Source organism: Nuphar pumila, chromosome 3 (assembly GCF_984573655.1).
Source record: "Nuphar pumila chromosome 3, dmNupPumi1.hap1.1, whole genome shotgun sequence".
NCBI classification, from domain to species: domain Eukaryota; kingdom Viridiplantae; phylum Streptophyta; class Magnoliopsida; order Nymphaeales; family Nymphaeaceae; genus Nuphar; species Nuphar pumila.
The window spans coordinates 21,875,857-21,903,844 of NC_143251.1; the positions used below are offsets into that span (position 1 = coordinate 21,875,857).

Below are 27,988 nucleotides of genomic sequence, written 5' to 3' on the forward strand. Positions count from 1 at the left end.
TGTCATTCCCATCTATTGGCATTAGAATTTAGAAGTCCTTCAATGAAGACAACAGTAAATTCTTCTGTTTACCGCATCAAGTAATAACAAATGGTCATGAAGCCAAAGAATCAACCAAAATCCTCTACTAATACCACTGTTTTTTTTTCGTTCTTTCCCATTCAAGACCAGATTGCACCAAGGGTCGAACACGTTAATGGCCCTTTGAAGCACAGACAGCATCAAATGCAAAAAATCCTGCTTCTAAATGGATTAAGAATCTCATGAATCAGGTTCTTCATTGACATTGCCGAAAATCTCCTTCCAATGCATCGCAGCCTCTTCTGGTGTTCGGTAAGACCAGATATGTGGCTTGCTTCTCTCTCGAGAATCAAGAATTTCCTGCATCAAGAAACAAATCAAATTCTGTAGATAGAACAAATACTGAAGAAAGTGCCAGAGGATAACAGCAGTTGGCTGAAAGTACCACCATGCTAAGTATCCTCCATCTCTACCAGCGGGGGCACCGCTTGTCTGTTAGGAGCAGCTAGTGCCCGTCACATTGTGTTGGGACGTTGCAGGTTCAAAACCCAATGGTATAGTTGTATAACTGTTAGTGGTCTGCCTAACCCCAGCTTGCCTATCAAAAAAAAAAGTATTCTCCATCTCTAAGATAAATGCACCTAGAGGACTAATCATCACTATAGTTGCAGCCACCTATCCACATAGGTAAAGGTCCACAAGAAAACACAAATCTGGTAATCTAACACAATGCAGAATGGTAGAAACAATGCAATTTATGCTGCAAAAATTTACTGGCTATGAATTCAAAAAGTATTAACTGGAAAATAACAAGAAAAATAAAATAAAAAAATCTAGAATACAACAACTATGCCTTCATCCCAAAACAATTGGGGAAGGCGATATGAACCAAAAAAGAAAATCATTTTGGGTCTTCCACATGAATCCTTCCCCTCCAATCATTTCTATCCAATGCCATGTCCTCGGTGAGGTTCAATAAGGAAAAAAAAAGAAAAGAACAAAATAAAACGTAGGCATGGCATGTTAATAGCAGGGAGAAGTTACCATGGTCTAGCCAAAGAAAGTTTAAGCTTTGGTAACTCTCTCCTAGTTATTTCAAAAAACCATGCCCTTCCTTTTTTAAGTTCAGTTTTTTGTTTTCTGTCACGCATGGCTTTAATACTCCATGACTGCCAAACCATGATATCAAATTTCCTTGGTTCTTCAAGTTTGCATTGTTTCATTGCAAGCCACCAGAAAAGGAAAAAGGAAAACTTGCAATAAAACTGATATCTTGAGCAATCATACATTTATACCTGAGGTTACACCACCGGATGTCAATTTTTCCAGCCCCCATCAATAGGGCTCTGTTTGGTAGAGCCTTGAATAGGAGGTGTGTTGCGGTTTCCCCCAGTGCTCTCATGCTCTCTGATATTTGGGAGCAGTGATGTTGCCAAAACTGGATTGGGAATGGAGTTGGCAGCCTCAACACCATTCACAAGAGGATGTTTTCGGCACTCCATCCTCAACACCACATATTGGCAAAACCATATTTTGGCAACATGGAAATGGTGTTTCCATCTCAATGCAAGGCTGCCAAACAGAGCCTAAAGAGCAATTCCATAACAATGTGCATTTTGGGAGGATTATGAAAAAATATCGATAGACATGTCAGAACTCAAAAGTGTATATTTGGCATTAATGACAAAGATGAATGAGATTTGTGAGAGACAACTTCATGAATTTACAAGATGCACCAGAATCTGAGGACTTTTTTCATGTCACTCCTGGGTCAATATTTCATCCAACAACGGGGTAACACTTTGGGCTGATTAAGACTGGATCCAAAGTTTAAACCACTAAGAACTCTCCATGAGGATGCTAATGGAACAGGCTGGGATGGACATGATTGTAATGAAATATGCGGAAGAATCCAAGAATGCTAAAGCATTCACTATGTCCCACACGGACAAATGCAACAAGCATAAGAGAGGAAATCCACTAAGGGATATACGAAAGGCCTTATAAAAAGGCTACACACATGAAAAATAATATCACTATTATTGAAGAGGAGCTCTCAAGAGCAATGCAACATACAAGGGGGGTTCCCCCTATTTATAAGAAAGGGAGACCAAAGGGGCTCCCAATAGAGTCGTTGGGAGCCCCCAACGGTCACAATTGTGACCGTTGGGGGCCCCAACGACTCCATTGTGGGGCCCCTTTTCGGTATCCAAAAAACATTTTAAAAAACAGAAAAACAAAAATAAAAAATCGCAAAATAAAAGGAATAAAACAAGTACCCCTATTGGGTGCTTGTGAAAAGACCATAATACCCCTATCGGGTATTATGGTGAATATACATCTATATTTATATATATATATAGATGTATTATTACATATTATTACATATGTTTTAACACCCTCCCTCAAACTTTACGGGGGGATGACCGAAAGTTTGCCAAGAAGGAACAAGAAGCGAGGAGCAGGCAGGGCTTTGGTGAAGAAGTCTGCAAGTTGATATTCTGAAGTGACATATGGCAGTGTAACTGTCCCACGAAGATATTCATCACGTACATAATGACAGTCCATTTCAATATGTTTAGTCCTCTCATGGAAAGTGTGGTTGTTGTTGTTGTCGCAACAAAGCTTCGAAGCCCCGGTAATTTTGACTCCCATATCTTGAAGAAGACTTCGAAGCCACACCAGCTCCATTGTAGTAGTTGTCATAGCCCTGTATTCTGCTTCAGTAGAAGACAATGAGACTTTCTGCTGTTTCTTGCACCTCCAAGCAATTAGCGAATCTCCTAGGAAAACACAAAAGCCAGTAGTTGAGATTCAATCATTTGGGTTTCCTCCTCAGTCAGCATCAGTATAAGCTAGTAAATCTAAGGAAGAGATAGAGGATAGGAATAGCCCTTTAGTCAAAGTATTTTTAATATATCGAATGATCCGGAGCACAGCACTCATATGCACAGATGTAGGAGCATGCTGAAATTGGCTTGCAGAGTGCACAACATGAGCAATATCCGGCCTGGTGATAGTCACATAGGTGAGGGAGCCTATGAGTTGCCTGTAGGGCGTAGGATCATCCAGTAGAACGCCATCCTCCAGTCGTAGTTTAGCATTGATAACCTCGGGAGTCTCCACCTTTTTATCATCTGAAATCCCAGATTTGGAACATATGTCTGCAGCAAGCTTCATCTGTGACAATATATACCCTCGAGGAGAGTATGCAACTTCTATACCAAGAAAGTACCTGAGAAAACCCAGATCAGACATATCAAAATTATGTTTTAACATATTTTTAACTTTAAGAATACTACTTTCATCATTGTCAGTGATGATCATATCATCAACATAAAGCAGAAGGATGATGATACTATTACCTGCACGTTTAACAAAAATAGCAGTGTCAGTATAACATGAGCGAAATCCCAATTGTAACATGATAGCACTAAATCTATCATACCAAGCCTTAGGGGCTTGTTTAAGACCATATAAAGCTTTTAATAACCGAAGGGTTTGACCTTGGTTAACACTGATTCCCGGCGGAGGGTCCATATATACTTCTTCATTTAACTGACCATTAAGAAAGGCATTTTAAACATCTAATTGGAATATAGGCCATTTCTTAGATGATGCTACCGCAATTAAAGTTCTAACGCTTGTCATGCGAGCCACGGGAGCAAAAGTCTCCTCATAATCGATGCCATACTCTTGTGAGTATCCCTTAGCAACTAATCTAGCTTTATAACGTTCTAGGGAACCATCACTTTTTGTTTTGACTTTGTAGACCCATCGACATCCTATAGCTTTCTTATTTGGAGGAAGGTGAACTATTTCCCAAGTTTTAGCTTTATTTAAAGCATCTAGTTCAACTTTCATTGCTTCAACCCAATGAGGTATACTTTTTGCTTGATTATAATGGGAAGGTTCATAGTAAGAATGCAAGGCTATTAGACAAGCTCTATAGTTAGGTGAGAGAGTTTCGTATGAGACAAACCTATTAGGTGGAATTGATTCTCTAGAAGAACGCCTAAGGGAGGTCTCTTCTAGGGGTTCATTAAGCCGCAAGAATTTTTCTAAAGCACTAATAGGTTGGGCTTCCTCACGCCGAGTGTATACTTGGAGATTGTCACCATTAGTTGGTGATACATCATTATCATGAGAATCATGAGTATTTTCTAAAACTTCCGGATGACTCAAAGAGTCATCATTTGAATCTTCTAAAAGATCATTGATAAACATATAATCAATTTCATTTGGTTTTTCCAATATTTCAAATCCATTTTCATCTTCTAAAAAGGTCACATCTTTGGAGACAAATAATTTATTGTTTTTATGGTCAAAGCATCTATAGCCCTTTTGATTTTCACCATATCCTAAAAATACACATTCTATTGCTTTGGGTGACAATTTATTTCTTTTATGTAAAAGAACAAAGCATTTACACCCAAAAATTCGAAGGCGATTGTAGTCGGGTGTCATATTAAAAAGTTTTTCATAAGGAGAGATATTGTTCAATTTTGAAGATGGCATCCTATTGATTAAATAGGTGGAGGTTAACACGGCTTCGGCCCAAAAATTTTTAGGAATATTTTTAGAAATGAGTAAGGATCTAGTGGTTTCCAAAATATGCCTATGTTTTCTTTCCGCTAGACCGTTTTGTTGAGGAGTTCTTGGGCAAGATTTTTGATGACAAATGCCATGTTGTTTTAGATATGATTGAAAATCATTTGATAAGTACTCTCCACCCGAATCGGATCTAAGAATGGATATTTGACTTTGAAATTGATTTTGAACTTTTGCATGGAATTCTTTAAAGAAGTTAAAAACTTTCGATTTAAAGTTAAGAAAATAAGTCCATACATATCTAGTATAATCATCAATAAAAGTAACGTAATACGAATAACCACCTTTATATAAAACCGGAGATGGTCCCCAAACATCGGAATGCACCAATTCAAAAGGTCTTGTTGTCACAAAGGTTCTAATAGGAAAAGGAGTAGACTTCATTTTGCCAAAAATGCAATCTTTGCAATTGATATCTTTTTCTTTACAAAACTTGTGTCCAAAAGAAAAAAGATACATTTTAGAGTAACTTGGATGTCCAAGCCTTTTATGCCAAGTTTCAATATTTTTGTCTTGGACATAAGTACAAAATGAGGTATTTGGAAGCATTAAGTTATCCATAAAATAAAGGTCTCATTTCCTATGGCCTTGCCCAATCCGCTTCCCGGACCGGAGATCCTGCACAAAGCACCCTTGGGATGAGAAAGATATTTCACATCCATGGTCGGCTATTTGAGAAACGGAAAAGAGATTAAGATTTAATTTTGGAACTATTCTAACTTTTGGAACAAGAAAATTTTGAACATTTTTAGAATCAAGAGTTCCAACACCATTTATTTTGAGAAAAGTTCAATGCCGTAGAGACACAAGACATTTTTGAATTGGTGTGCACATTGGTTAATGCATTTTCATGAGGGGTCATGTGAAAAGAAGCTCCGGAATCTAAAATCCAAGAGTACGTACCGGGAGGTGATGATGAGGCAATGGCGGCACCGGAGGTAGAAGAAGTAGCCTTTAGAATTTGTTGGAGAGCCAAGGAAATTTGTCCAAGAGTATCTTTGAGATCCCCGTTCTTGCCATCATCTTCTTTGGTGGATGATTCTTCAACGGAAGCCACCTTTGGCTTGAATGCTCCATTTAGCTTTGGGCAAACGGGTTTAATATGTCCCGGCTCATAACAATGATGACATATAATCATTTTTCTTCCACCACTCCCTTGCTTACCGAAATGAGGTGGTTTGTATGTTTTGACATGATTGCCGGGTTTAGATACGGCAAGAACTTCATCAATGCTTTTACCCATATTATGCCTAGTCTCTTCTTGAGTAATCTCGGCAATAGCCTCTTCTAAGGGAGGAAACGTAGATCTATGGAGAAGTGATGATCTAACTTGTTCAAATTCGGGACGAAGCCCAAATAAAAATTGAAACAATCTATCTTGTTCCATTTGTTTTTGTCTTAGAACCACATCCTCCATAGACACCCATTTAGGCTCTAAAAGAGCCAATTCATCCCACAAAGGATTTAGAGCACTATAATAGTCTTGTATGCTCATGTCACCTTGTTTTGTGGTTCTCACTTTTTCTTGCAAAAAATAAGCTCTTGCAAGATCCTTTTGGGTAAACATACCCTTCATAAAAAAACAAACTTCATTTGCCCGGCGGAATTTTGCAATATTTGCACATACCTTAAGTTCAACGTTATTCATAAACCATGCTAGGATTTTTGCATGGTTACTCTCCCAATCTTCCATTTGATGATGATAATCTTCAATAGCCTTGAGACGAGCATCGCCTTCAAGTGCTTTCTCCTGATCTTCTTCCATCTTTGTGAGCTTAAGTTGGGGTTCCGGAATGGTCCCCATTACATAACCCCAAAGCTTCTTGCCTTTGAGATTATTCTCCATTGCGGATGCCCACATCATGTAATTTTTCCCATTGAGCTTGAATGATAGATCGATCTTGACTTCCATAGGTACAAGATGGAGGTGTGAGAAAAAAAAGGAAGTAGAGAGATACACGATTTTACCTTAGAAGATCGTATGGCTCTGATACCATGTAATGAAATATGCGGAAGAATCCAAGAATGCTAAAGCATTCACTATGTCCCACACGGACAAATGCAACAAGCATAAGAGAGGCAATCCACTAAGGGATATACGAAAGGCCTTATAAAAAGGCTACACACATGAAAAATAATATCACTATTATTGAAGAGGAGCTCTCAAGAGCAATGCAACATACAAGGGGGGTTCCCCCTATTTATAAGAAAGGGAGACCAAAGGGGCTCCCAATAGAGTCGTTGGGAGCCCCCAACGGTCACAATTGTGACCGTTGGGGGCCCCAACGACTCCATTGTGGGGCCCCTTTTCGGTATCCAAAAAACATTTTAAAAAACAGAAAAACAAAAATAAAAAACCGCAAAATAAAAGGAATAAAACAAGTACCCCTATTGGGTACTTGTGAAAAGACCATAATACCCCTATCGGGTATTATGGTGAATATACATCTATATTTATATATATATAGATGTATTATTACATATTATTACATATGTTTTAACAATGATATCCACACTTAATTTGATGAGTAGATAAGCTTCGCCCAGACTCTTAAATCCAATTCCAACAAGAATCTAAAAGAATAAAATTTTATAAAGATCTCAGCAAATAAAGCTCATGTTGAGCACCAATCATCCATGCAAAACACCCAATGAGAACACATACAATTAACAGATTATTATGGTCCACAAATCATGAGAAACTAACCTGCACTTCAGATGCCCTTTTCGTTTTAAGATGAAAACAGTCGACAAGAGCATTCCACTTATCAGAGCAGTTATCAAATACCCCATACCGGTAATATTGTTGCATCTGATGGACAGGAGCTGCCAAAGGATGAAATATAATTAACTTGAACTGTACAAGGAAAAAGAAACAAATCCTGCAACATCGTGCTAGGAGACCTTTTCATGAGTATAACAAGTAATTGGTATCTTAGGTAACAAATGAAAGCAGAAGAATTGAAGAAATCAAGTTTATGTCTGCAGGCACATAACGAATACAACCTACTTAATGAAAAACAATAGGCCATACTAGCATGCAACTAAGCCTTGAGAAATATTACTCACTAATATAGGACAGATATGATGCAAGTCATTTGCTGTATGTGTGTATGCAACTACAGGAACCTCAATACACATGTCAACTTATCCTACTGATTTGAAATGCAAATGCTTGTGAAAGGAAAAACAACCAAAAACCAAGGCTATAAAAGTTTTTTACCATATACACATATTGTAAGTGTGATTTAGAGAACGTATTCAAGTATTAGAATGCTCAAGAATCTACTCTCTTACATGCATGATTGTTGAATGTCCTATCCTAATCACAACACCCTCCCCTGTAAACCACTAAAACTGTTAAAAAAAAAAGAGTGGGTTTCAGGCATTGTTTAAAAACTCGTCATGTCAACCCAGTGACTTGGTTGACTTGGTCATTTACTGGGTCAAACCAGTGAATGACCATGAAATGAAAAAAAAAAACTCACCCGAGTCAGTAGAGTTTTAGCATGACTAGGCTAAGTTTTGTCATGACTTGACCGAGTCATATATATATATATATATATATATGAAATATAATGTAAATATTATGTATATAATACATAAAAAGATGGTTATACATATATTAATAAAATTATAGAATAATATTATAAAAATATTATATAATGTATAATATATACAATATACTAGTAATATGCTATAAAATATACATAGTAAATACATATATTTACATATTTTATATCAAATATAAAGTTAACATGACCCAGCCGAGTCACCGGGTTGACCCGGCCGAGTCACGATTCCATCATGGATGGGCCGAGTGACGAGTCACTGGGTTTTTAAAACTATGGTTTCATGAGCTATTTTGTAAAATCAAGCAGAACCTACTTGGGCCACCCTGCTTGATGGTTGTGGATCAGAGGTCACGCAAGCCTAGAGATTTCACTTTGGTAGAGGATAATTTTGTTTGAACTAAAAAGGATTCATGTACACTCACAGCTCCAGGTAGAAATGTCTGTAAATACGGAATCTACGTGCTCATGAGTAGGGGTGCACAATGAGTCGGGTTAGCCCGAGCACGGCTCGGTCTAAGCCTGACTCGTGTACACCCGATCTTATAAAAGAGTTGAGCTTGTACATAAAGCATAAGCTCAATCGTACAAACAAGTTGAGTTCGGTCATAAGTACCGGCTCTCTTGAACTCGATTAAGCTCAAAAGAAGTTTGGCATGTAATTTAAATATAATATATTATATAAAGATTGTTGAGCTCCCAAGTATGATTTTGATGAATACAAAACTATCCAAGGAATAATGTTTGAATCTTAAGTGTGCAGACATTTTAGACTCATCTTTATACCTTGAGAAACTGAATTTAAGTGAAGAAATTCCTCCCAAGAAATGCCAAAAAGATTGTCAAAATCAATGAGGAAGTTTCATAGAAATTCAAGTATTAAAAAGAAAAAGAGTTGACTCCTGAGAAACTAGTGTCGACTCCTGAAGAATTTTAATCTGCACTTCAAGTTCAAGTAAAGAAGAAAAGCAAGTGTTGACTCATTTGACAAGGTGTCGACTCCTGAGAGAAGTACAAAAGAGTGGACTCTTAAAAAGGCAGTGTCAACTCCTGGACGAACCGAATGCAGCTTAAATCTTTAAGACACAAAGTATCGACTCCTGAAAATCAGGTGTAAACTCCTGAATATAAAAGCTTAAATCTCTGAGACACAAAGTGTCGACTCCTGAAAATCAGGTGTCAACTCCTGAATGTAAAAGTCTTGAAGCAGTTCTCACCAAGACACATAGGTGTCGACACTCGAGATTTAGGTGTTGACTATTGTGGTAATCGAAAGTTTTCAAAAAACTTCTAGTCGTTGCCAACGGTCATATTTTCAAATCTAACGGCTCTCCAACGTCTATTTTCAAATAAGAACTATAAGAAGAAGGTGAAGAACAACTTAGATGATTGATAAACAAGAGCATGCAAAAGATTTATCAAAAAAAGCTTCAAAGACAAGAGCATTCAAATGTCCAATAGTTTCAACGATCTCCAACAAGCACCTTCATTTGTTTTACTCATTCTTGTTGGATTATTTGTGTTATTCTTGATTCGGGTAATTGGATTTCACTCTTAGGAATTGCTTTGAGCAAAACTTGTATAGAAAAGAGTGAATCATTTTATTGTTAACTTATTTGTAAAAGCTTTAAGGTTGAGCTTGAAAGAACCAAGGAGGTTCATGTTGTGAATTTCACAAGGGGTGTGAAAAAAGTGGTTGCTAGCACTGTGAAGCTAGTGGTTTTGTTACTAGCACTGTGAAACTAGTTGTATTGGTTGCTAGCACCATTAAGCTAGTGGATCTAGTTGTATTGGTTGCTAGCACCGTTAAGCTAGTGGATCTAGTGGATTTGGAGGGAAGCCAAGAGTACGTAGGCCGGGTTGGGCTAAACCTCTATAAATTCTTGTGTATTATTCATTATGTCTCCCTATTTCTCTAGCATTATGGTTGTGCATCATGAAAAAATTTAAACACCAAATTCACCCCCCTCTTAGGTGTTTTGCCATTTAAGAACTCAACACATATATTGTAGATTTGAACCGTTGATCTTATAATGATCAACGGTTCAACAATAGTCCACAAAAACCCACAAAACATAGACCTTAGAGACTTAGGGTCAGCCGCTACCATCTTTCAATCTTGCCTATCCTTCCCTCTCTAAGTCTTCGACTCTCCACCTTCACTAAGGGCCTGAGGCTAAGTGATAGGTCCGGCGTTCGGCGGGGTAGGCCAGGAGGGCGGCGACAGTAAATCAAGTCCTCTCGATCTCTCTCTACAAATCTCAGATCTATGTATTTGGGGGATTTATTCTTGGTAATGGTAGGAGGATACGTCGATTGTTATTGAAAGCTCACTACGACTGCGAGGGCGAAAAGGTCGGCGACGATGACACAGACCAAGCGAGTAGTGACAATGAGGTCTCTCTCTATTTATGTCTCTCTCTTCTTCCCTCTCTCTCTCTCTACTGATCTTAGATCTGTATATTTGTAATTTCTGGATTCTATTATTTTTTTATGGGTTTTGGAGGGATTTATTCTTGGTAGGAGGATATGGTTGTAGTTGAAGATTCATTGTGAGGGTGAGAAACGTTGGCGATGGCATAACACAGACCACACTGGTAGCTATGGTGAGGTCTATCTCTCTCTTTGTTCTCTTATGGAGTTGCTGACTTGCAGGTGAGGCAAGACTCAAGAGGGTCGACCACTAACTAATACCTTGGGTCAGTGGGGTAACTGTAAGGTAATTCCTTACCACAGACCTAATTTTCCATCTTGCATTTTGTTGGGAACATTCAGCCGAAATTTATGACATTCTTGTAGTGATTTTTGATTTTTTTCATTCTTCTTGCGGTTTCTCTCTCTCTCTATCTATCTTTTAGATTAGAGTTCATTTAAATACCTTCGTGCCCTGTTCTTAGAACTTGCCAACTTGGTTTTATGGAATCGACCTGTGAACCTTTTTTCTTAGATCCCGGGTCACTGGCTCGATCAACTAGAGAAGGCGAGCATTACTCAACACTTCACACACAGATTGATTAGAATATTTATTATGTAAACAGTCTCACAAACAAAGGATCAACTTATGGACTTTGATATCATATTATGAAATTCTTGCTTAGGAGTTTCTAAGATGTTTGTTTAGATTATATGTCAATGATTCACATTAAGTTACTAGGCGCTAAAAATTCCGTTAAAAATTTCAAGGTTAGTGGAAACTTGTTACTTGTTAATCGTGTATTTTCATTGGTCATGGAAGTATAACACATGAAAGTCAAGTTCGTTCTTAGATGGCAATGAGAATACCACATTCACTAAGATATTTGAATTTACAAAGATAAAAAGATATTTATATTTTTATTATATACTGAACTAATCTAAATACATGGGTTTTTTCTCCTAAAAATATATCTTATTAGCGTTCTCTTCTTGTAATAGTGGCTATTAATTATTAAAGCATACATTTAATGATGTTGCAGTGCAAAACTTCATCATGGATTTGGTTATGTTCATAGGCATGTTACTTGTATTTTTCTTATTTCTTTTCTTAAATGTGAAAATTTTATATTTTCTATTTTGCATAGAATTGAAAAATGACACCAGAAGAATGATACAATAAAAAATGAATCTTGGTTCATCAAAACTTGAGTCTTCTAAAGAGGTTCAAAATGAAGATGGGCATAAAAAATGTTGAAATTGAAGAGCAGGAACTTGAAGAAGTTAAGCGACAACAACAACTACGCCTTCATCACAAAACAATTGGGGTCGGCGATATGAACCAAAAAAGAAAATCATTCTGGGTCTTCCACATGAATCCTTCTCCTCCAATCATTTCTATCCAATGCCATGTCCTCAGTGAGGTTCAAAGCATTCATATCCTTTCCTATCATCTCCATCCAAGTCTTCTTAGGCCTACCCCGACCTCTTTTAACTAATATATTTTCCCATTTCTCCATCCTTCTAACTGGAGCATCATTAGGCCTTCCTCGAATATGTCCAAACCACCGTAAACGATTCTCTCTCATCTTATTTTCAATGGATGCAACGCCTACCTTCTTACGTATCTCCTCGTTTCGAATCTTATCTTTTATTGTATTTCCACACATCCATCTAAGCATACGCATCTCAGCTACATTCATTTTTTGAATATGATGTCTCTTGGTAGCCCAACATTCCGTACCATATAGTAAAGCGGGTCTAATTGTCGTCCTATAAAACTTTCCCTTCAACCGCAATGGCATTCTACGATCTCACAACACTCCAGTTGCACTTTTCCATTTCATCCACCCAACCTTTTATCCTATGATTTACATCTTCATCAATTTCTTCATACTTTTGAACGATAGATCCCAAATATTTGAAACAGTCATCCACCGATATTTCTTGCTCACCAAGCTTCACTACACTCCCATCACTACTTCGTTGCTTACTAAACCGACATTCCATATATTCTGGCTTACTCTTACTCAACTTTAAATCTCTTGCTTCCAATGTTTGTCTCCATAATTCTAACTTAGCATTAACCCCAGCTCTAAACATATCAATCAAAACAATATCATCAACAAACAACATACACCACGGCACATTAAATTACAATCAAATGTGTAAAGATCAAAAACATCTTCTATAGGAGATAACTTTGATGAAATTACAATCAAATGTGTAAAGAAAGTTAAATGTAAACATTGTTCGGTTACTTTAAAGTGTTCCAAGGACGGTTGCACGACTGCAATGATTAGGCATATGAAAAGATGCAAAATAAAAATGTGCTTAAGCAAAACAAAAGATTTTGAGCTTCAGTGGTATTCAAGGATTTGATTATCCAAACAATATGGTACTTTCAAGTGGAAAGCTTGACATGAAGATAGTGAGGAAGGTAATGGTAAGAATGATCATCGCCTATGAGTACCCATTTAGAATAGTAGAACATGAGTGGTTCAATATGTATAGAACAACTTTAAATCCAAAGTTTGAACTAATATCATGTATGGCCATCAAGAGGGGTTGCATGAAATTGTATGAGGAAGAAAATAAGATACAAGAATTGTTCAATGATGTTGACAAAATTAGTCTCATCATTGCTTTCTTGGAAAGGAATATTGTTCGCCTTAAAAAAGCAAAGAAATTAGTGCTCCCACTACTAATTCTATTGCTCGCTTTGGAATCCCCACCACTATTGCTAACTTTATTGTTGTCCTTCATATTTGAAGCACCGATATTAAAACCAGTTGTTGCCCTATATTGACTCTCATGCCGAGCAACATAATCATCATAAAGCTCTTGCAATATAGTTTTCACTAATTGAACAAGATGTTTTGCTTCTTCCTTGTCGGAATAGATTATAGGAAAGACAAAATTTACCAAAGTGTCATTTATCTTAAGATCCAAAATTGAAGCAACAACAATCAATAAATTGCAACTTTCACAATATTTCTCAAACTTTTCTCCCATTTTTTCGCCATTGTTTTCATAAAGTCAAAACCTTCATTAGCCTTTTTATCCAATACCTCCCCTTCACCTTCCAAATCTCAAGAAAAAACAAGTTTGAAGTCGGATATTGGGTTCCTGAAAAAAGTCTAAAAACATTATAGAACACTTCTAAAAATGCATATAGCTTGAATTCTATCCCAATCTTCATCTTCAAGCAACCAATCAAAAGTAGCATCATCAACCTTATATCGCATAAAGATATCTTTGTATATCATGGCAATCTCTAACATTAAGTATGCCGAATTCCATCTAGTAGGGACATCCAAAACTAACTTTCTTGAAGTTGGAACATCTAGTTCCTTTGCTACAGTTGTGAAACTATGAAGCCTTGATGGTGAAACCTTAATATATTTGATGCTTTCTCTAACCTTATGAAGTGCCCCTTTAATCTCCTCAAGCCCGTCTTGTACCATTAAATTTAAAATGTGGGCACAGCATCGCACATGAAAAACTTTGTCATCATGGGCGAAAAGGACTCTCACTTCTCTCTTGGCTTCAAATTGAATGGAACGAATTATCATGTATGGGCCGGGAATATGGAGGCCCATATAAAAGGAAAGGGTCTTTGGGGATATGTTCAAGGAACTATTCCCGAACCCGTACCAAAAATTACTACCCTTGACAAAGGGGAGATCAAGGTTCTTGAGGGAGAAGAAAAAGAAAAGGCTTTTGAAGATTACAATAAGAAGCATGAAGAATGGGAAATGAAAAACTACAAAATACTCTCATGGTTCTTCTCTTCGGTTGAGACCAAAATTAATGCCAATATTCTAAAGTTCAAAAAGACATGTCAAGTATTGGAATATCTTGAAAGAATGTATACTTCAAGAGATTTGTCCCATAAATACTATCTCCAAAAGAAGGCCTTAACCCTTCAACAAGGAGAAATGTTCGTTAGAGAGTATTTCGCCGAGTTATCCACTATTTGGGATGAGCTTGCCCTCCAAGAACCTAAATGGAGCGGTGAGGCTATTGAATTGAGAGCCAAACAATTAGAAGATCATTTCTTTAATTTTTTAAATGGGCTTAGACCCGAGTTTGAACAAACTAGATCCTCTCTCTTATCTTCTTTCTCTTCCCCTCCGTTGGAAGATGTGCTTACCAAATTAAGTGGAGAAGAAACTAGATTGGGAATGAATAAAACCAATCTAAGTGTGTTGGCCGTTCCCTCTAAAGATGAGGATGAGAGTGCTTATGCCGTCTCAAGACCGGGGAATAATGTTAAAACCTATAAACCCCCTCATTTTAACAAAAATCAAGGAGGAAGAGAAAATGGTGGGCATTATGGAAGGAGAGATTATAGTAAGATCATATGCCATTTTTGCAAAGAACCGGGTCACATTAAACCGGTATGTCCTAAGTGGAAGAAGATGGTGACTATGTCTACTACTTTCCAATCAACCAAGGAGGAAGGTCCTTCTACTTCCAATCATGCTACTTTGGCTCTCAATCAAATCATGGAAGATCTTCAACCACTCCTCAAGGGATCCGTTTCCGGAGCCGCCATGACCACCTTCTCTCCTCCCGGTAAGACTCTTTGGCTCTTAGACTCGGATGCATCCTTTCATATGACTCCAAATGTTTTTTCACTTTCTAAATACTCAAAAAATTTGTCACCTTCTTTTGTCTCCACCGCGGATGGGGCTTCTCTTGAAATAAAAGGAATTGGGGATTTTGAAAGACAAGGTTTTTTTATTCCAAAAGTTAGATTTATACCAAAACTAAATTTAAATTTGTTTTCCGTCTCTCAACTATCGGATCATGGGTGTGATATCAAATTCTCATCAAATAAATGTTGGATACAGGATCGTCGGTCCGGGAAGTTGATTGGGGAAGGCTCTAGGAAGGGAGATCTTTATCTCATGGAATTTCTTCAAATTCCAAAAACCTCTTTTTGTATTGTTGCCCAACATAAGGATATAAATGTTTGGCATAAACGCCTTGGGCATCCAAATATTGTCAAGCTTTCGTATTTACATTTTGCTAAAACCTTATGTAAAGACAATTTCAATTGTAATGATTGCATTCTTGGTAAAATGAGAAGCTTACCTTTTGGACAAAGAACTATGATTTCAACCAAACCTTTCGAAATTGTGCATTCGGATGTATGGGGACCGGCACCCGTTGTGTCTAAGGGAGGTTTTTCATATTATGTTATTTATGTGGATGATTTTTCAAGGTATAGTTGGATATACTTCCTCAAACATAAACATGAGGTTTTCTCTACTTTCAAGATCTTTCACATGTTAATACAAAATCAATTCAATAGTAAATTACAAATTTTTAGAACCGACTCCGGGGGAGAATATCTCTCAAATGATTTCAAAAGTTATATTGAAAATAATGGGATTGATCATCAAAGGTCTTGTCCCAAAACTCCCCAACAAAATGGGTTGGCCGAACGAAAACATAGACACATAATTGAAACTACAAGAACTTTGCTAATTTCTCAAAAAATTTCAAAAAGATTTTGGGCCGAAGCGGCTCTTGCATCGGTTTATCTCATCAACCGACTTCCAGCCAAAAACTTAAATCAAATATCTCCATATGAAACCTTGTATAAAAAAGAACCCGACTACAATAGGTTAAGAATTTTTGGTTGTAAATGTTTTGTTCTCACCGATAAGAATGATAAATTATCTCCCAAAGCTATTCCTTGTGCGTTTTTAGGATATTCGAAAACCCAAAAAGGTTTTAGGTGTTATGATATTAAAAATGATAAACTATATGTTTCAAGAAATGTAACCTTTTTAGAAAACATAAGTGGTTTTGAAGAACACAAAACTCATGAAGATAATGCCGATTATTCCTTTTTGTTTGAACTATTATCTAGAAATGAAGATTTTTTTAGCGATGATGAATTAAAAGAGAATGAGGATATAAGTGAAAGTATTCCTCAAACCATTCATGATGAAGAAGAAATGATAAATGAACCAATTACCTATACTTATAGAGATAAAAGCACTTTTAGAAGTGCAATAGAGAAATATAGTGATCTTAGTGAATCTTCCAACAACTATCGAAGAACTGAAAGATCTAGGAAAAATCCTTCTAGATTTATATCCTATGAGTTTTTTTCTCTGAAACATAGGGCATGTCTTAGTGTCATTCACTCATATCAAGAACCTAGAAATTTTAAAGAAGCTAAGGAAATGATTGAATGGAGGGATGCCATGGACAACGAACTTAGAGCCCTCAACAAAGCCAAAACGTGGGTTTTTCAATGTCTTCCAGAAAGAAAGAAAACAATAGGATGTAGATGGGTTTTTAAAGTCAAAACCAAGAGTGATGGCACTCTTGAAAGATATAAAGCCCGTCTTGTCGCAAAAGGATATAGTCAAGAATACGGCATCGATTACGAAGAAACCTTTGCTCCTGTTGCACGAATGGTTACTGTAAGGTGTTTGATTACCATTGCATCTATTAAAAAATGGAATATTTACCAAATGGATGTTAAAAATGCATTTCTAAATAGGGACCTTAATGAAGAAGTCTACATGGATGCTCCTCCTGGTATGAACATACCAAAGGGGAAAGTCCTTCGTTTGCAAAAAGCGCTTTATGGTTTAAAACAAGCCCCTAAGGCTTGGTATGATCGATTTAATGATGTAATGGTTCAAAATGGTTTTTCCTCATGCTACACTGACACTGCTCTGTTTATCAAAAAGTCTGATGCAGGAATTGTGATTTTACTGTTGTATGTTGATGATATGTTGATAACAGGTAGTGACATAAAGGGCATCAGAAACATTAAAACCACTTTAAAAAAAAGGTTTGAAATGTCAGACCTGGGGTATCTGACTTACTTTCTTGGTATCGAGGTAGCCTACTTTCATAGAGGCTATTTTTTGTCTCAAACTAAACTTGCCTGTGAGATTCTTGACAGATCAGGTATTACTGATGATAAAATCTGTGAAACCCCTGAAATTGTGGGATCAAAAATGAAGATCGATGATGGGAAACCTTTGGAGGATCGGCAACTTGTGGGATCTCTAATGTATCTTAGCATCACAAGGCCGGACATCTCTCATGCCGTGCATACTGCAAGCCAATTTCAGCATGCTCCTACATCCGTTCATATGAGTGTCGTTCTCCGAGTTGTCAGATACTTAAAGGGAACTTTAAACAAGGGAGTTTTTCTTTCCTCTTCTTCTGAGTTAAATTTAATTGCATATACTGACTCTAATTGGGGAGGTGACCCAAATAACCGTCACTCCACTACAGGCTTTTGCATTTTTTTAGGTGAATCCCTGATCTCATGGAGATGTAAGAAGCAACAGAAGGTGTCTCTATCATCCACCGAAGCAGAATATCGAGCCATGGCATCTACAACTATGGAGATTGTCTGGATTCATCAGTTGCTGCAAGACATGGGGATTCCAATTAAAGAACCCACAAAGTTGTGTTGTGATAATAAGAGTGCAATCTATATTGCTAAGAATCACACGTTTCATGAGCGGACAAAGCATATTGAGATGGACTGCCATTATGTCCGAGAGGCATATCTACAAAAAGTCATCGACCTTCCTTATGTAACGTCAGAATATCAGTTGGCAGATTTCTTCAACAAGGCGCTTTGCTCTCCAAGATTCAACTTTCTCCTTAGCAAACTTTCGGTCATTGTGCCCTAAGTTTGAGGGAGGGTGTTAAAATGTATCTCTCTTTATGTAAATATTTACATATATATATATAAAGAGAGATACATATACATATATATATATATCATGTATATATGTATATGTATCTATCTTTATATATATATATATATATGTAAATATGTATGTTTCTTTTTGTTTCTTTCTTTTCTTGTAAAACCCGCAAGCGGGTATTTTAGTCATTCCTCTTTTGCGCATATTCATAATTATGAATATGCTGTAATTCTTTTTGCTTTTTCACTTTTCTTCTTTGTCTTTTTTCTTTTTCATTTTTTTGTCCTTATTTTTTGTTGACTCAAAGTCAACTTGGAGGGCTCAACACTAGCTGTTGAGCCTCTCCAACGGTTAGAATTCTAATCGTTGGAGGGGCTCCAACAGCTAGTGGAGCCCCTCCAAGGCTCCTTCTCTTATTATAAATAGGGGAGTTCCCCCTTTGTAATCAATACTTCTTGGAGCTTTTGTTCTCCAATCTTCTCAATAAAATTCTTTATATTTTGTATGCCTTTGTGCAATTGAGTTTTTTTATTGTACCTTTGTGTACATTTGTTCTAAGTGTTCTTGTGCATTTGTGCACATTGGTGGTGGTGTGCTCATCGCACACTTTATCTCATTTTTGAGATATTTTCACAAATATAACTCTAAACCACTTTTTTCAAGCTATCTTTTAATGTCCTAACAAGATCGTTGTTAGAAACATTGTCAACTGTAATCGTCAAAACTTTCTTAATCTCTCATTTTGTAAGGGATTTTGCAATGGTATTGAACAATGCTTTCCCAGTATACATGAATCTATCTCACAAAAATTAAAAGTACGCCTTTATAGCCTTCATTCTTTATCAATAAAGTGGGCAGTCAAACACAAATAGGAAACAAACCGATTAGAAGTTCAAATATCAGTGGTGAGATTAACTTTGTCAACATCATTAAATAATTCTTTCATCTTCTTATTTTTTTCCTCATACAACTTCATACAATCCCTTTTTATGGTCACATGTGATATTGGTTCAAATTTTGGATTAAAAGTTTTGCTATACATGTTAAACCACTCATGTTCTACCATTCTAAATAAGTACTCATGGGCGATGATCATTCTTGCCATTACCTTCCTAATTATGTCCATGTCAAGCTTCCCACTTGAAAGTATTATATTATTGTAATGAAACGAGAGTAATCTCACAAATCACAACCCAATAGGGTTCACTCACACAAAGGGCTACTAAGGGCCAAACAACAATCTTAAAAATATTTATTTTATCAATAAAATGCACATAAAATGCATAGCTTACAAAGGGGAGAGATCCCCATATTTATACACAAAGGGAGTGACAAGCTCCCTTCTAGCCGTTGGGGAGCTCCCATAAGGCTAGAAATCTAGCCATTGGGAGTCCCCAACGGCTCTTTGAATCGAGGACAAAAATGCCCTTGACTCAAATCCTAATCCCAATAGAAAATAAATATAAAATATAAAAAAATCAATATCTACCCCTAATGGCAGTTCCTATTACAAGGGTCAAAAGACCAAAATAACCCTAAAGGGTACAACAAATTACAACCACAATTATATATATATATATATACATACACATGAAGCATATTCTAACACCCCCCCTCAAACTCAAAGAATGATAATCGAGAGTTTATCAAGCAAAAGTGAAATATGAGAGAGGGCAGTGCCTTAGTGAAGATATCCGTCAGTTGAAACTCAAATGGTACATATGGTAACAAGATGATCTTCTCCAAGAATTCTTCACGAACATAATGAAAATTCATTTCAATATGCTTTATTCGCTCATGAAATGTACGATTGCTTGCAATATAAACGACGCTCTTATTATCACAGCATAATCGTCAGGACTCATTTATAAACTCCCAAGTCTTCCAGTAATTGTCGCAACCACACCAATTCAAAAGTCATAGTGGTCATAGCATGATATTCTGCTTTTGTAAAGGACAGGGACATCTTTTGTTGTTTTTTGCATCTCCAAGATATCAAGGAATCACCTACAAAAATAAAAAAAACGATGGTTGAGCAATGATCATTTACATCTCCTCCCCAATCAGAGTCAGAATAGATAATAACATCCAATGGTAACGAAGATGATAAAAATAAACCATGACTAATGATACTTTTAACATATCTAACTATTTTCATTTCAATACTCAAATGTATTGCAGTGGAAGAATGCTAGAATTGACTAGCAGTATGAATAGCATGGGTAATATCAGGACGAGTAATAGAAAGGTAGGTTAGAGAGTCAATCATTTTGCGATATGGAGTTAGATATTTCAAAGGTTCTCCATAATCTTTTTTTATTTTTGCATTTATGACCTCTGGCGTGTCAACTCTTTTTTCATCAGTAAGACCAGACCTTTCAATTATCTTGGCTGCATACTTAGTCTGAGACAAAAAATATCTACAGGATGAATAAGCAACATCAATTCTAAGAAAATATTTAAGAAAACCAAGATCTGTCATATCAAAGTTATTCTTTAGAACATCCTTGATCTGACCAACTCTTTGTTTATCACCTCTTGTGATAATCATATGCACGAAGGAATAAAATAACTATACATGCATCAGAAGAATTAACAAACAATGCAATATCAATATAACAAGATCTAAATCTTAGTTGAACCATCACATTGCTAAAATGATCATACTAAGCCTTAGGAGCTTATTTTAGGTCATACAAGGCTTTTCATAAACGAAAAACTTTCCCATGTGCCAACCCTAATTCAGGAGGGGGTTTCATATAGATTTCTTCATTTAGATTCTCGTTAACAAAGCCATTTTTAACATCCATTTGAAATATGAATCGTTTTATAATTAATGTTATAGTGATGAGAGGTCTAACAATGGTCATCCTTGATACAGGGGCAATCTATCACATACTCTTGATTAAACCTTTTGTCCACTAGCCTAACTTTATACCACTCTAGTGATCAATCACTTTTAGTTTTGATTTTATAGACCCATCTACATCCTATGGTTTTTTTTCCTATAAGTAAAGTTTGAATTTTTCAAGTTTTAACCTTTTCTAAAGCTAAAACTTATGGTAGAGAATGTTGGGCTGCCAAGAGACATCATATTCAAAAAATGAGTGTAGCTGAGATGTGTATGCTTAGATGGATGTGTGGAAATACAAGAAAAAGATAAGATTCAGAACAAGGAGATACGTAAGAAGGCAGGCGTTGCACCCATTGAAAATAAGATGAGAGAGAATCGTTTACGGTGGTTTGGACATATTCGGCGAAGGCCTAATGATGCTCCAGTTAGAAGGATGGAGAAATGGGAAAATATATTAGTTAAAAGAGGTCGGGGTAGGCCTAGGAAGACTTGGATGGAGATGATAGGAAAGGATATGAATGCTTTGAACCTCACCGAGGACATGGCATTGGATAAAAATGATTGGAGGAGAAGGATTCATGTGGAAACCCAAACTGATTTTCTTTTTTGGTTCATATCGCCGACCCCAATTGTTTTGGGATGAAGGCGTAGTTGTTGTTGTTGTAGCCTTTTCTAAAGCTTTTAATTCATCGTTCATGACTTTAATCAATTCACAATGATTTTTAGCCTCATTATAGGAGGATGGTTCTACATAGGAGTGAATGGCCATTAAGCAAGCTCTATAGTTGAGTTCAAATGATTCATAGGATACAAACCTACTAGGTGTTTTAGATAACCTCATAGATCTTCTAACACTAGTTTGATCTATGTACCAATTTTTGGGAGTATCTCTCTAAGGAACATGTAAGAGGATCTTAAGTCCGCCGAGAATAAACTTGTAATTTATTGTGAGGTTCAACTATATTGGTAGAAACATCGCTCTCATGTGCATCATGAGTGTCATCATTGTCACTCTAGTGCACATTTTGAATATCATCACCCAAAATATTATCAACATCATGCTCAACAACATTAACACGCATCAAGTCAAATAAGAATGAGTAGTCACAAGGTTTCTTACACTCAATCTTCCCAAAGTCTTCTTTTTCAAGAAAAGTCACATTTCGTGAAACATAAAGTTTTTTTTTTCAATATTATAACATCTATATTATGTTTAGTTTTCGGCATAGCCTAAGAAAATACAAGGAATAGCTTTGGCGGAAAGTTTATCTCTTTTGTTAGAAAGAACAAAACACTTGCAACCAAAGATTTTTAATCTTTTATAATCGGGAGGAGTTTTAAATAATTTTTCAATAGGAGAAATATTATCAATAATGGTAGAGGGTATTCTATTGATTAAATAGACCATCGTTAGAGCAACTTCGGCCCAAAAGTTTTTTGGAACATTTTTAGAAATGAGAAGTCCTAGTGGTTTCAACAATGTGCTGATGTTTTCTTTCGACCAACCCATTTTGTTGAGGGGTATAGGGACAAGATTTTTTATAAAAGTAATTTTTGAAATCATTAGATAAAAATTTTCCTCTAGAATCGGTTCTAAAAATTTTAATAGAGGCTTTAAATTTATTTTTGACATAGCTATGAAATTTTTTAAAACAACCAAATACTATGGATTTGAGTCTAAGAAAATAAATCCATGTATGTCTAGTAAAGTCAAACACAAATATCACATAGTAGGATACACCTCCTTTAGACATGATTGGTGTCGGTCCTCATACATCCGAATGTATTAATTCAAAAGGTTCTTTAGAAATAAAATAACTTGTTCCAAAAGGTAGTGATTTTATTTTGCCAAGAATATAATTGTCACAAAACAATTCTTTTCATTACAATCTTTAAGGATTGAAAACAAATACAATTTTGACATACTTGGGTGTTCTAATCTCCTATGTCAATTTTCAATATCGTTTCTTTCAACAAAATTACAAAAAGTTTGATTTGATTATTCTAATTTATCCATGTAGTAGAAATCACTTCTATGGTCGCACCCAATCGACTTCTCGGACTGGAGATCTTGCACCAAGCAACCATTAGATGAAAAGGTAATTCTACACCCATGGTTAGTTATTTGATAAACGGATAACATATTTAAATTTAGTTTGGTACAACTCTAATGTTTGGAACAAAGAAATTTTGGTCATTTTTCAAAGTAGCAAAACTTTTGATTTTTAAAGAGGTTCCATCGGCAGTTGAGACATAAGAATCTTTTAAATTATTTTGACATTCGAATAATATTGACTCATTAGGAGCCATATGAAATGAAACACTGAAATCAAGAATCCAAAAAGTCTTATCGGGATCTACACAAGTGGAGAAGGCCGCATCGGAAAGGGAAGATGATTGGTTTTTGAGTAGAGATGTTAGAGCCTCCATAAGTTGAGCAAGAGACATGTCTCCAACATTTGTAGAGCTTTGATCGATACCACCTCTCTCGAATGATGGCGTCATAGAGGTTATTATCTTGTCTTCTCTTCTATCTTCTTTATTCCTTCTAGAGCAAAAATGCTTGATGTGCTATGTTTCATTACAAAAGTGACATATGACTTTCTTTTTTAAATCAGTCATTTGAATTCTTTTCAAAATGTGGAGGTTTGTATATCCTTGTATGATTTTCGGGCCTTGACATAGCAAGCACGGACTATTCGTCTTTGGATGAAGAGGGTTTCTTTAATCTATTGTCATCCATAGAATTTTTCTAGAGTTTCAACTATGGTAGAAACACCTCTTCTATAAAGAAGAGCTGATTTGGTCTCTTCAAATTTGGGCCTAAGCTTATTAACGAATTGGTAGAAATGCTTCATTTTGATTTGATTTTCACGAAGTTCTACGTCTTGAGGGCAATGCCACTTAAGCTTTAAAAGGGTCAATTCAACCCAAAGAAGAGAAAGAACATTATAATATTCCCTAATGTTCATTTATCCTTGGGTCATAGTTCTAACTTTATTTTGCACATTACATACATGAGCTATGTCTTTTAGACAATACATATCCTTAAGATACTTCCATGCATCACTAGCAAAATCAAATTTTGCCAAACTCGAGCACTTCTTGATGTCAACACTATTGATTAACCATCTAATGATCTTGGAATGACTCATTCTCCATTCTTTCATTCTTCATTTGTATTATTCAACGACTTTAGACATTTTTTATCTTTAAAGCGCTACTTTCTTGCCATTTTCGATCTTGGAAAGCATAAACTTGAGTTCTCTTTCGGTGTCATCAACCAAACCCCATAGACCTTTTTCCCATATTTTATGTTTTATTATGGATGCTCACATCACATAGTTTGTATCATTGAGTCTCACGGGAACGGAGATGACAACTTCGCTATCATCCTCCATTTTTACAAAGAAGAGAGAGAAATAGAAAGAGAAGGTAGAACAGAAGCGAAGTACTCTTTGGACACCACGAGCCCACGATCCACGCTCTCACATCCACATGAACAAGTTCCTTAAATGATGGCTATAATACCATGCAATGAAATGAGATTAATCTCCCAAATCACAACCCAATAGGGTTCACTCACAAGAGACAAGAGGATCATTCACACAACCCAAAATGGGTTCAAGCACTAAGGGCCAAACAACAATCTTAAAAATAAATATTTTTATCAATAAAATGCATAGCTTACAAAGGGGAGAGATCCCCCATATTTATACACAAAAGAAAGAAGTGAGAAGCTCCCTTCTAGCCGAGTCCTCAACAGCTCTTTGAGTCAGGAACAAAAATGTCTATGACTCAAATCCTAATCCCAATAGGAAATAAAAATAAAATAAAATAAAATAAATACAGAAAAATAAATATTTAGCCCTAATGGGCAGTTCCTATCACAAGGGTTAAAAGACCAAAATACCCCTATAGGGTACAACAAATTACAACCATAAAAATAATATATATAGATAGATAGATAGATATATACATAGAAAATATATATACATATATGTTATATGAACATATATATATATATATGTACATGAAGCATATTTTACCAATTATTTGGATAATCAAATCCTTGAGCACCAATGAAGCTCAAAATCTTTTGTTTTGTTTGGGAAGATTTTCCTTTGCATCTTTCTAGATGCCTAATTATTGTAGTAATGCAACCATCCTTGGAATGCTTTAAAGTAACCGAACAATGTTTACATTTAACCTTCTTCACAAATTTGTTTATAATTTCATCAAAGTCACCCCATACAAAAGATGTTTTTAATCTCTTTCGCTTAATTTCTTCAAGTTCCGGCTCTTCAATTTCAATATTTTTTTCTGATCATCTTTATTTTGAACATCTTTAGAAGACTAAAGTTTCGATGAACCAAGATCAATCACAATTTGTTGCATTGAGACATAAGGATCTGAAGCATCATAACTTTGTTGTCCAATTGGCCACTTTCCTTTTTTATTGTATCTTTCTTCTGGTGTCATTTTTTAATTCTCTGCAAAATAGCAAATATAAATTTTTCATATTTAAGAAAAGAAAAGTGCAAGTAGATTAATTCAATATGTAATAAAAATACAAATATCTTCTCATCTTTGTAGATTCAAATATCTTAGTGAATGTGGTATCCCCATTGCCATATATGAATGGACTTGACTTTCAAGTGTTATACTTCCATGACCAATGAAAACTTTTGTAACTGTCCATTTCAAGGTTTGTGAATCTTTTGTATTTTAAATGCTTAAAATTTTTTATAGACTGCAAAATAATTTTCCCTTTTTTTTTTTGCAATAATCAAAAGTTTAGCAGCAAGGTTTCTAATCTTCTTAGATTAATGCATCCAACCTTAGGAACAAGGTGAATAAGAAATTACCACAGCTAGTTATTAGCCATCAACATCTATAGGACAAACTAATTCAAGAATAACAAATTATATCAAGCAGAATTAGCAATTGAGAATAACTATAAGGAGAAGCACTTTGTTTTTTGATGCTAGAAGATTAAAAAATTTGATCCAGTGAAATCATATACAAGTGATAAGATATGGTTAGATTGGTGTAAGTTTTGAGTCCTTCATAGATTGAAAAGAATCACAAGATACCCAATTGAGTTTTGCTAAAGGAAGATGTGCCAATCTAATCTTTCCTCAGATATCTTGGGTGGAAACTCGAGATTCTCGAGGAATAACAGAAACCTTTCCAGATTCCCTTTCATGGTAGTTGAATGAAGGAGTTAAAACTTTTTTTTATTACATGGAGAAACCACACCCAAGATCGAAGACCTAGACCCACTGGTCTTAGGGGCAGCCCGCTCAACCCCCAAGGAGCCTCCTGCTTTGCCTTATAGAAGGGAGTGCCCACATGGGGTCTTGAACTCAGGGCAGGGGAAGACCTCCATATCCACAAGCTTCAGACCGTATAGGAGACCTCTTGGGGTATGTTAAAAGGACTTGGTTATTGATTGTTCTCATGGCAAAACATTCCAGCAGTAGTCCAACCAATAAGTATATGAATTTGGATAGTGGAAAATTAGACAGAGCAAATGAACAACAGGTGAGTGAGACAATGGGTAAGGAATGGATCGTGGAAAATTTTTAGAGTAAATCAGCAAAAGGTGAGTGAGGATGAAACAGGAAAGAGTAGTACTCACAGTAACAAAACCACAAAGCATCAAAGCATTTGGTGCAGGAAAGCCGAGGTCGAGGATTCTTGCCATCACCACCTTCTTCTTTGTTACTGCTAATGGTCATGGCCTCCTCCATGGGCCACTGCTGCGATGTGGCCACAATAGAGAGATTTTTTTATTTTCTCAAGTTCTTATTAACAAATTCTCAGCAAAATTAAAATATAAATAATTTATTGACAAAATCTCAGCAACAAATTTTAAAAATAAAAATAATTATAAAAATGCTATACTTACACAATCAAATTTCACATGCAAAAAAATTATAAGATCTATTTCCAATTCCAAGAATTATAATTATGAAGTATCAAAATCAACTATCAAGACATCAAGTAACAACTATCAAGTATCAAGTATCATAAATTTCCAATCATAAATCTTAGCTCTTTACCATGAAGAGAGGAAAAAGAAGGAAAACGAATTGAGTAGGCACATCACAGATGAAATCAAAGTAGTCAGAAATAGAAAAAAAATGTATTTTATTTTTTTGACTAAAAAACTAAAAAATTATCAATTCAGTTCACCAAAAGGGGGAAAATCCATAATATCAAAGTTCTGAAATAGAAAAGAAGATCAAATTTGATCAAGGTTCCTCTCTAGAGAAAAATAACACGAAAAGCGATCTTATTGCTGATTTTCCTTTCTAATCATTAACTAGAAATATCAACCACCACGAAAATCACCACCATCACCATTATACGTTCATTAGATTTTCCACCCTTACTAACATACTTTGAATAGATTGACTTACATCCATCAAAAACCATAGATAAATAATACCCAACAAACCGCATGCAACCAAAAACCCCAAAAGAACACAAGAAACCCAAAATTCAACCGTTCCTCTCCAAGAGAGAATCACAACAAGATAACTACGATTTACATTGTGGGTGTACCAAAAATGGAAAAAATCAAATGACTTAAAAAATATCACAAATAAAAGCGCGAAAAAAAAACAAAGGGAAGATTTTTTAGTTTGAATGCTAACCTGGGGATGCCTATCGCTGATGTAGGACAAAAATAGACGGCAGCAGGAAGGTGGCTTCTCACTGGCCGCCTCTAGGAGTGCCTCGCAGGAGCGAAGAGCTCCGACCGCCGGCGAGAGCTGCTGTCGGTGTAGAGAGAGAGATGCTTGTTT

At 36.0% G+C, this 27,988-nt stretch overlaps 1 protein-coding gene across 2 annotated transcripts; it reads right to left on the reverse strand.

The window, feature by feature from the left end:
- Nucleotides 1-4: 4 nt before the first annotated feature.
- Nucleotides 5-27,988, reverse strand: LOC149842255 (uncharacterized protein C227.17c). Of its 2 annotated transcripts, none has more exons than XM_090001340.1 (4): nt 27,839-27,988; nt 26,818-26,938; nt 7,340-7,458; nt 5-381 (listed from the first exon to the last, which is right to left on the reverse strand). In XM_090001340.1, the coding sequence occupies exons 2-4, from the start codon at nt 26,927-26,929 to the stop codon at nt 262-264; spliced, it is 351 nt and encodes a 116-aa protein (XP_089857466.1). In that variant the 5' UTR covers nt 26,930-26,938; nt 27,839-27,988; the 3' UTR covers nt 5-261. The 2 variants fall into 2 exon arrangements, with proteins under 2 accessions (XP_089857466.1, XP_089857467.1); XM_090001341.1 differs by having other exon boundaries at nt 26,818-26,935; nt 27,839-27,979.

Bases quoted from the DNA above. Each gene is read 5' to 3' on its own strand.
- LOC149842255 (XM_090001340.1), bottom strand. From the start codon at position 26,929: ATGGAGGAGGCCATGACCATTAGCAGTAACAAAGAAGAAGGTGGTGAT. The intron at 7,459-26,817 runs GTGAGTACTACT...ATCCTTTGGCAG, and splicing joins TGCTTTGTGGTTTTGTTACT to CTCCTGTCCATCAGATGCAA. The intron at 382-7,339 runs GTTAGTTTCTCA...TTCTTGATGCAG, and splicing joins AAAGGGCATCTGAAGTGCAG to GAAATTCTTGATTCTCGAGA.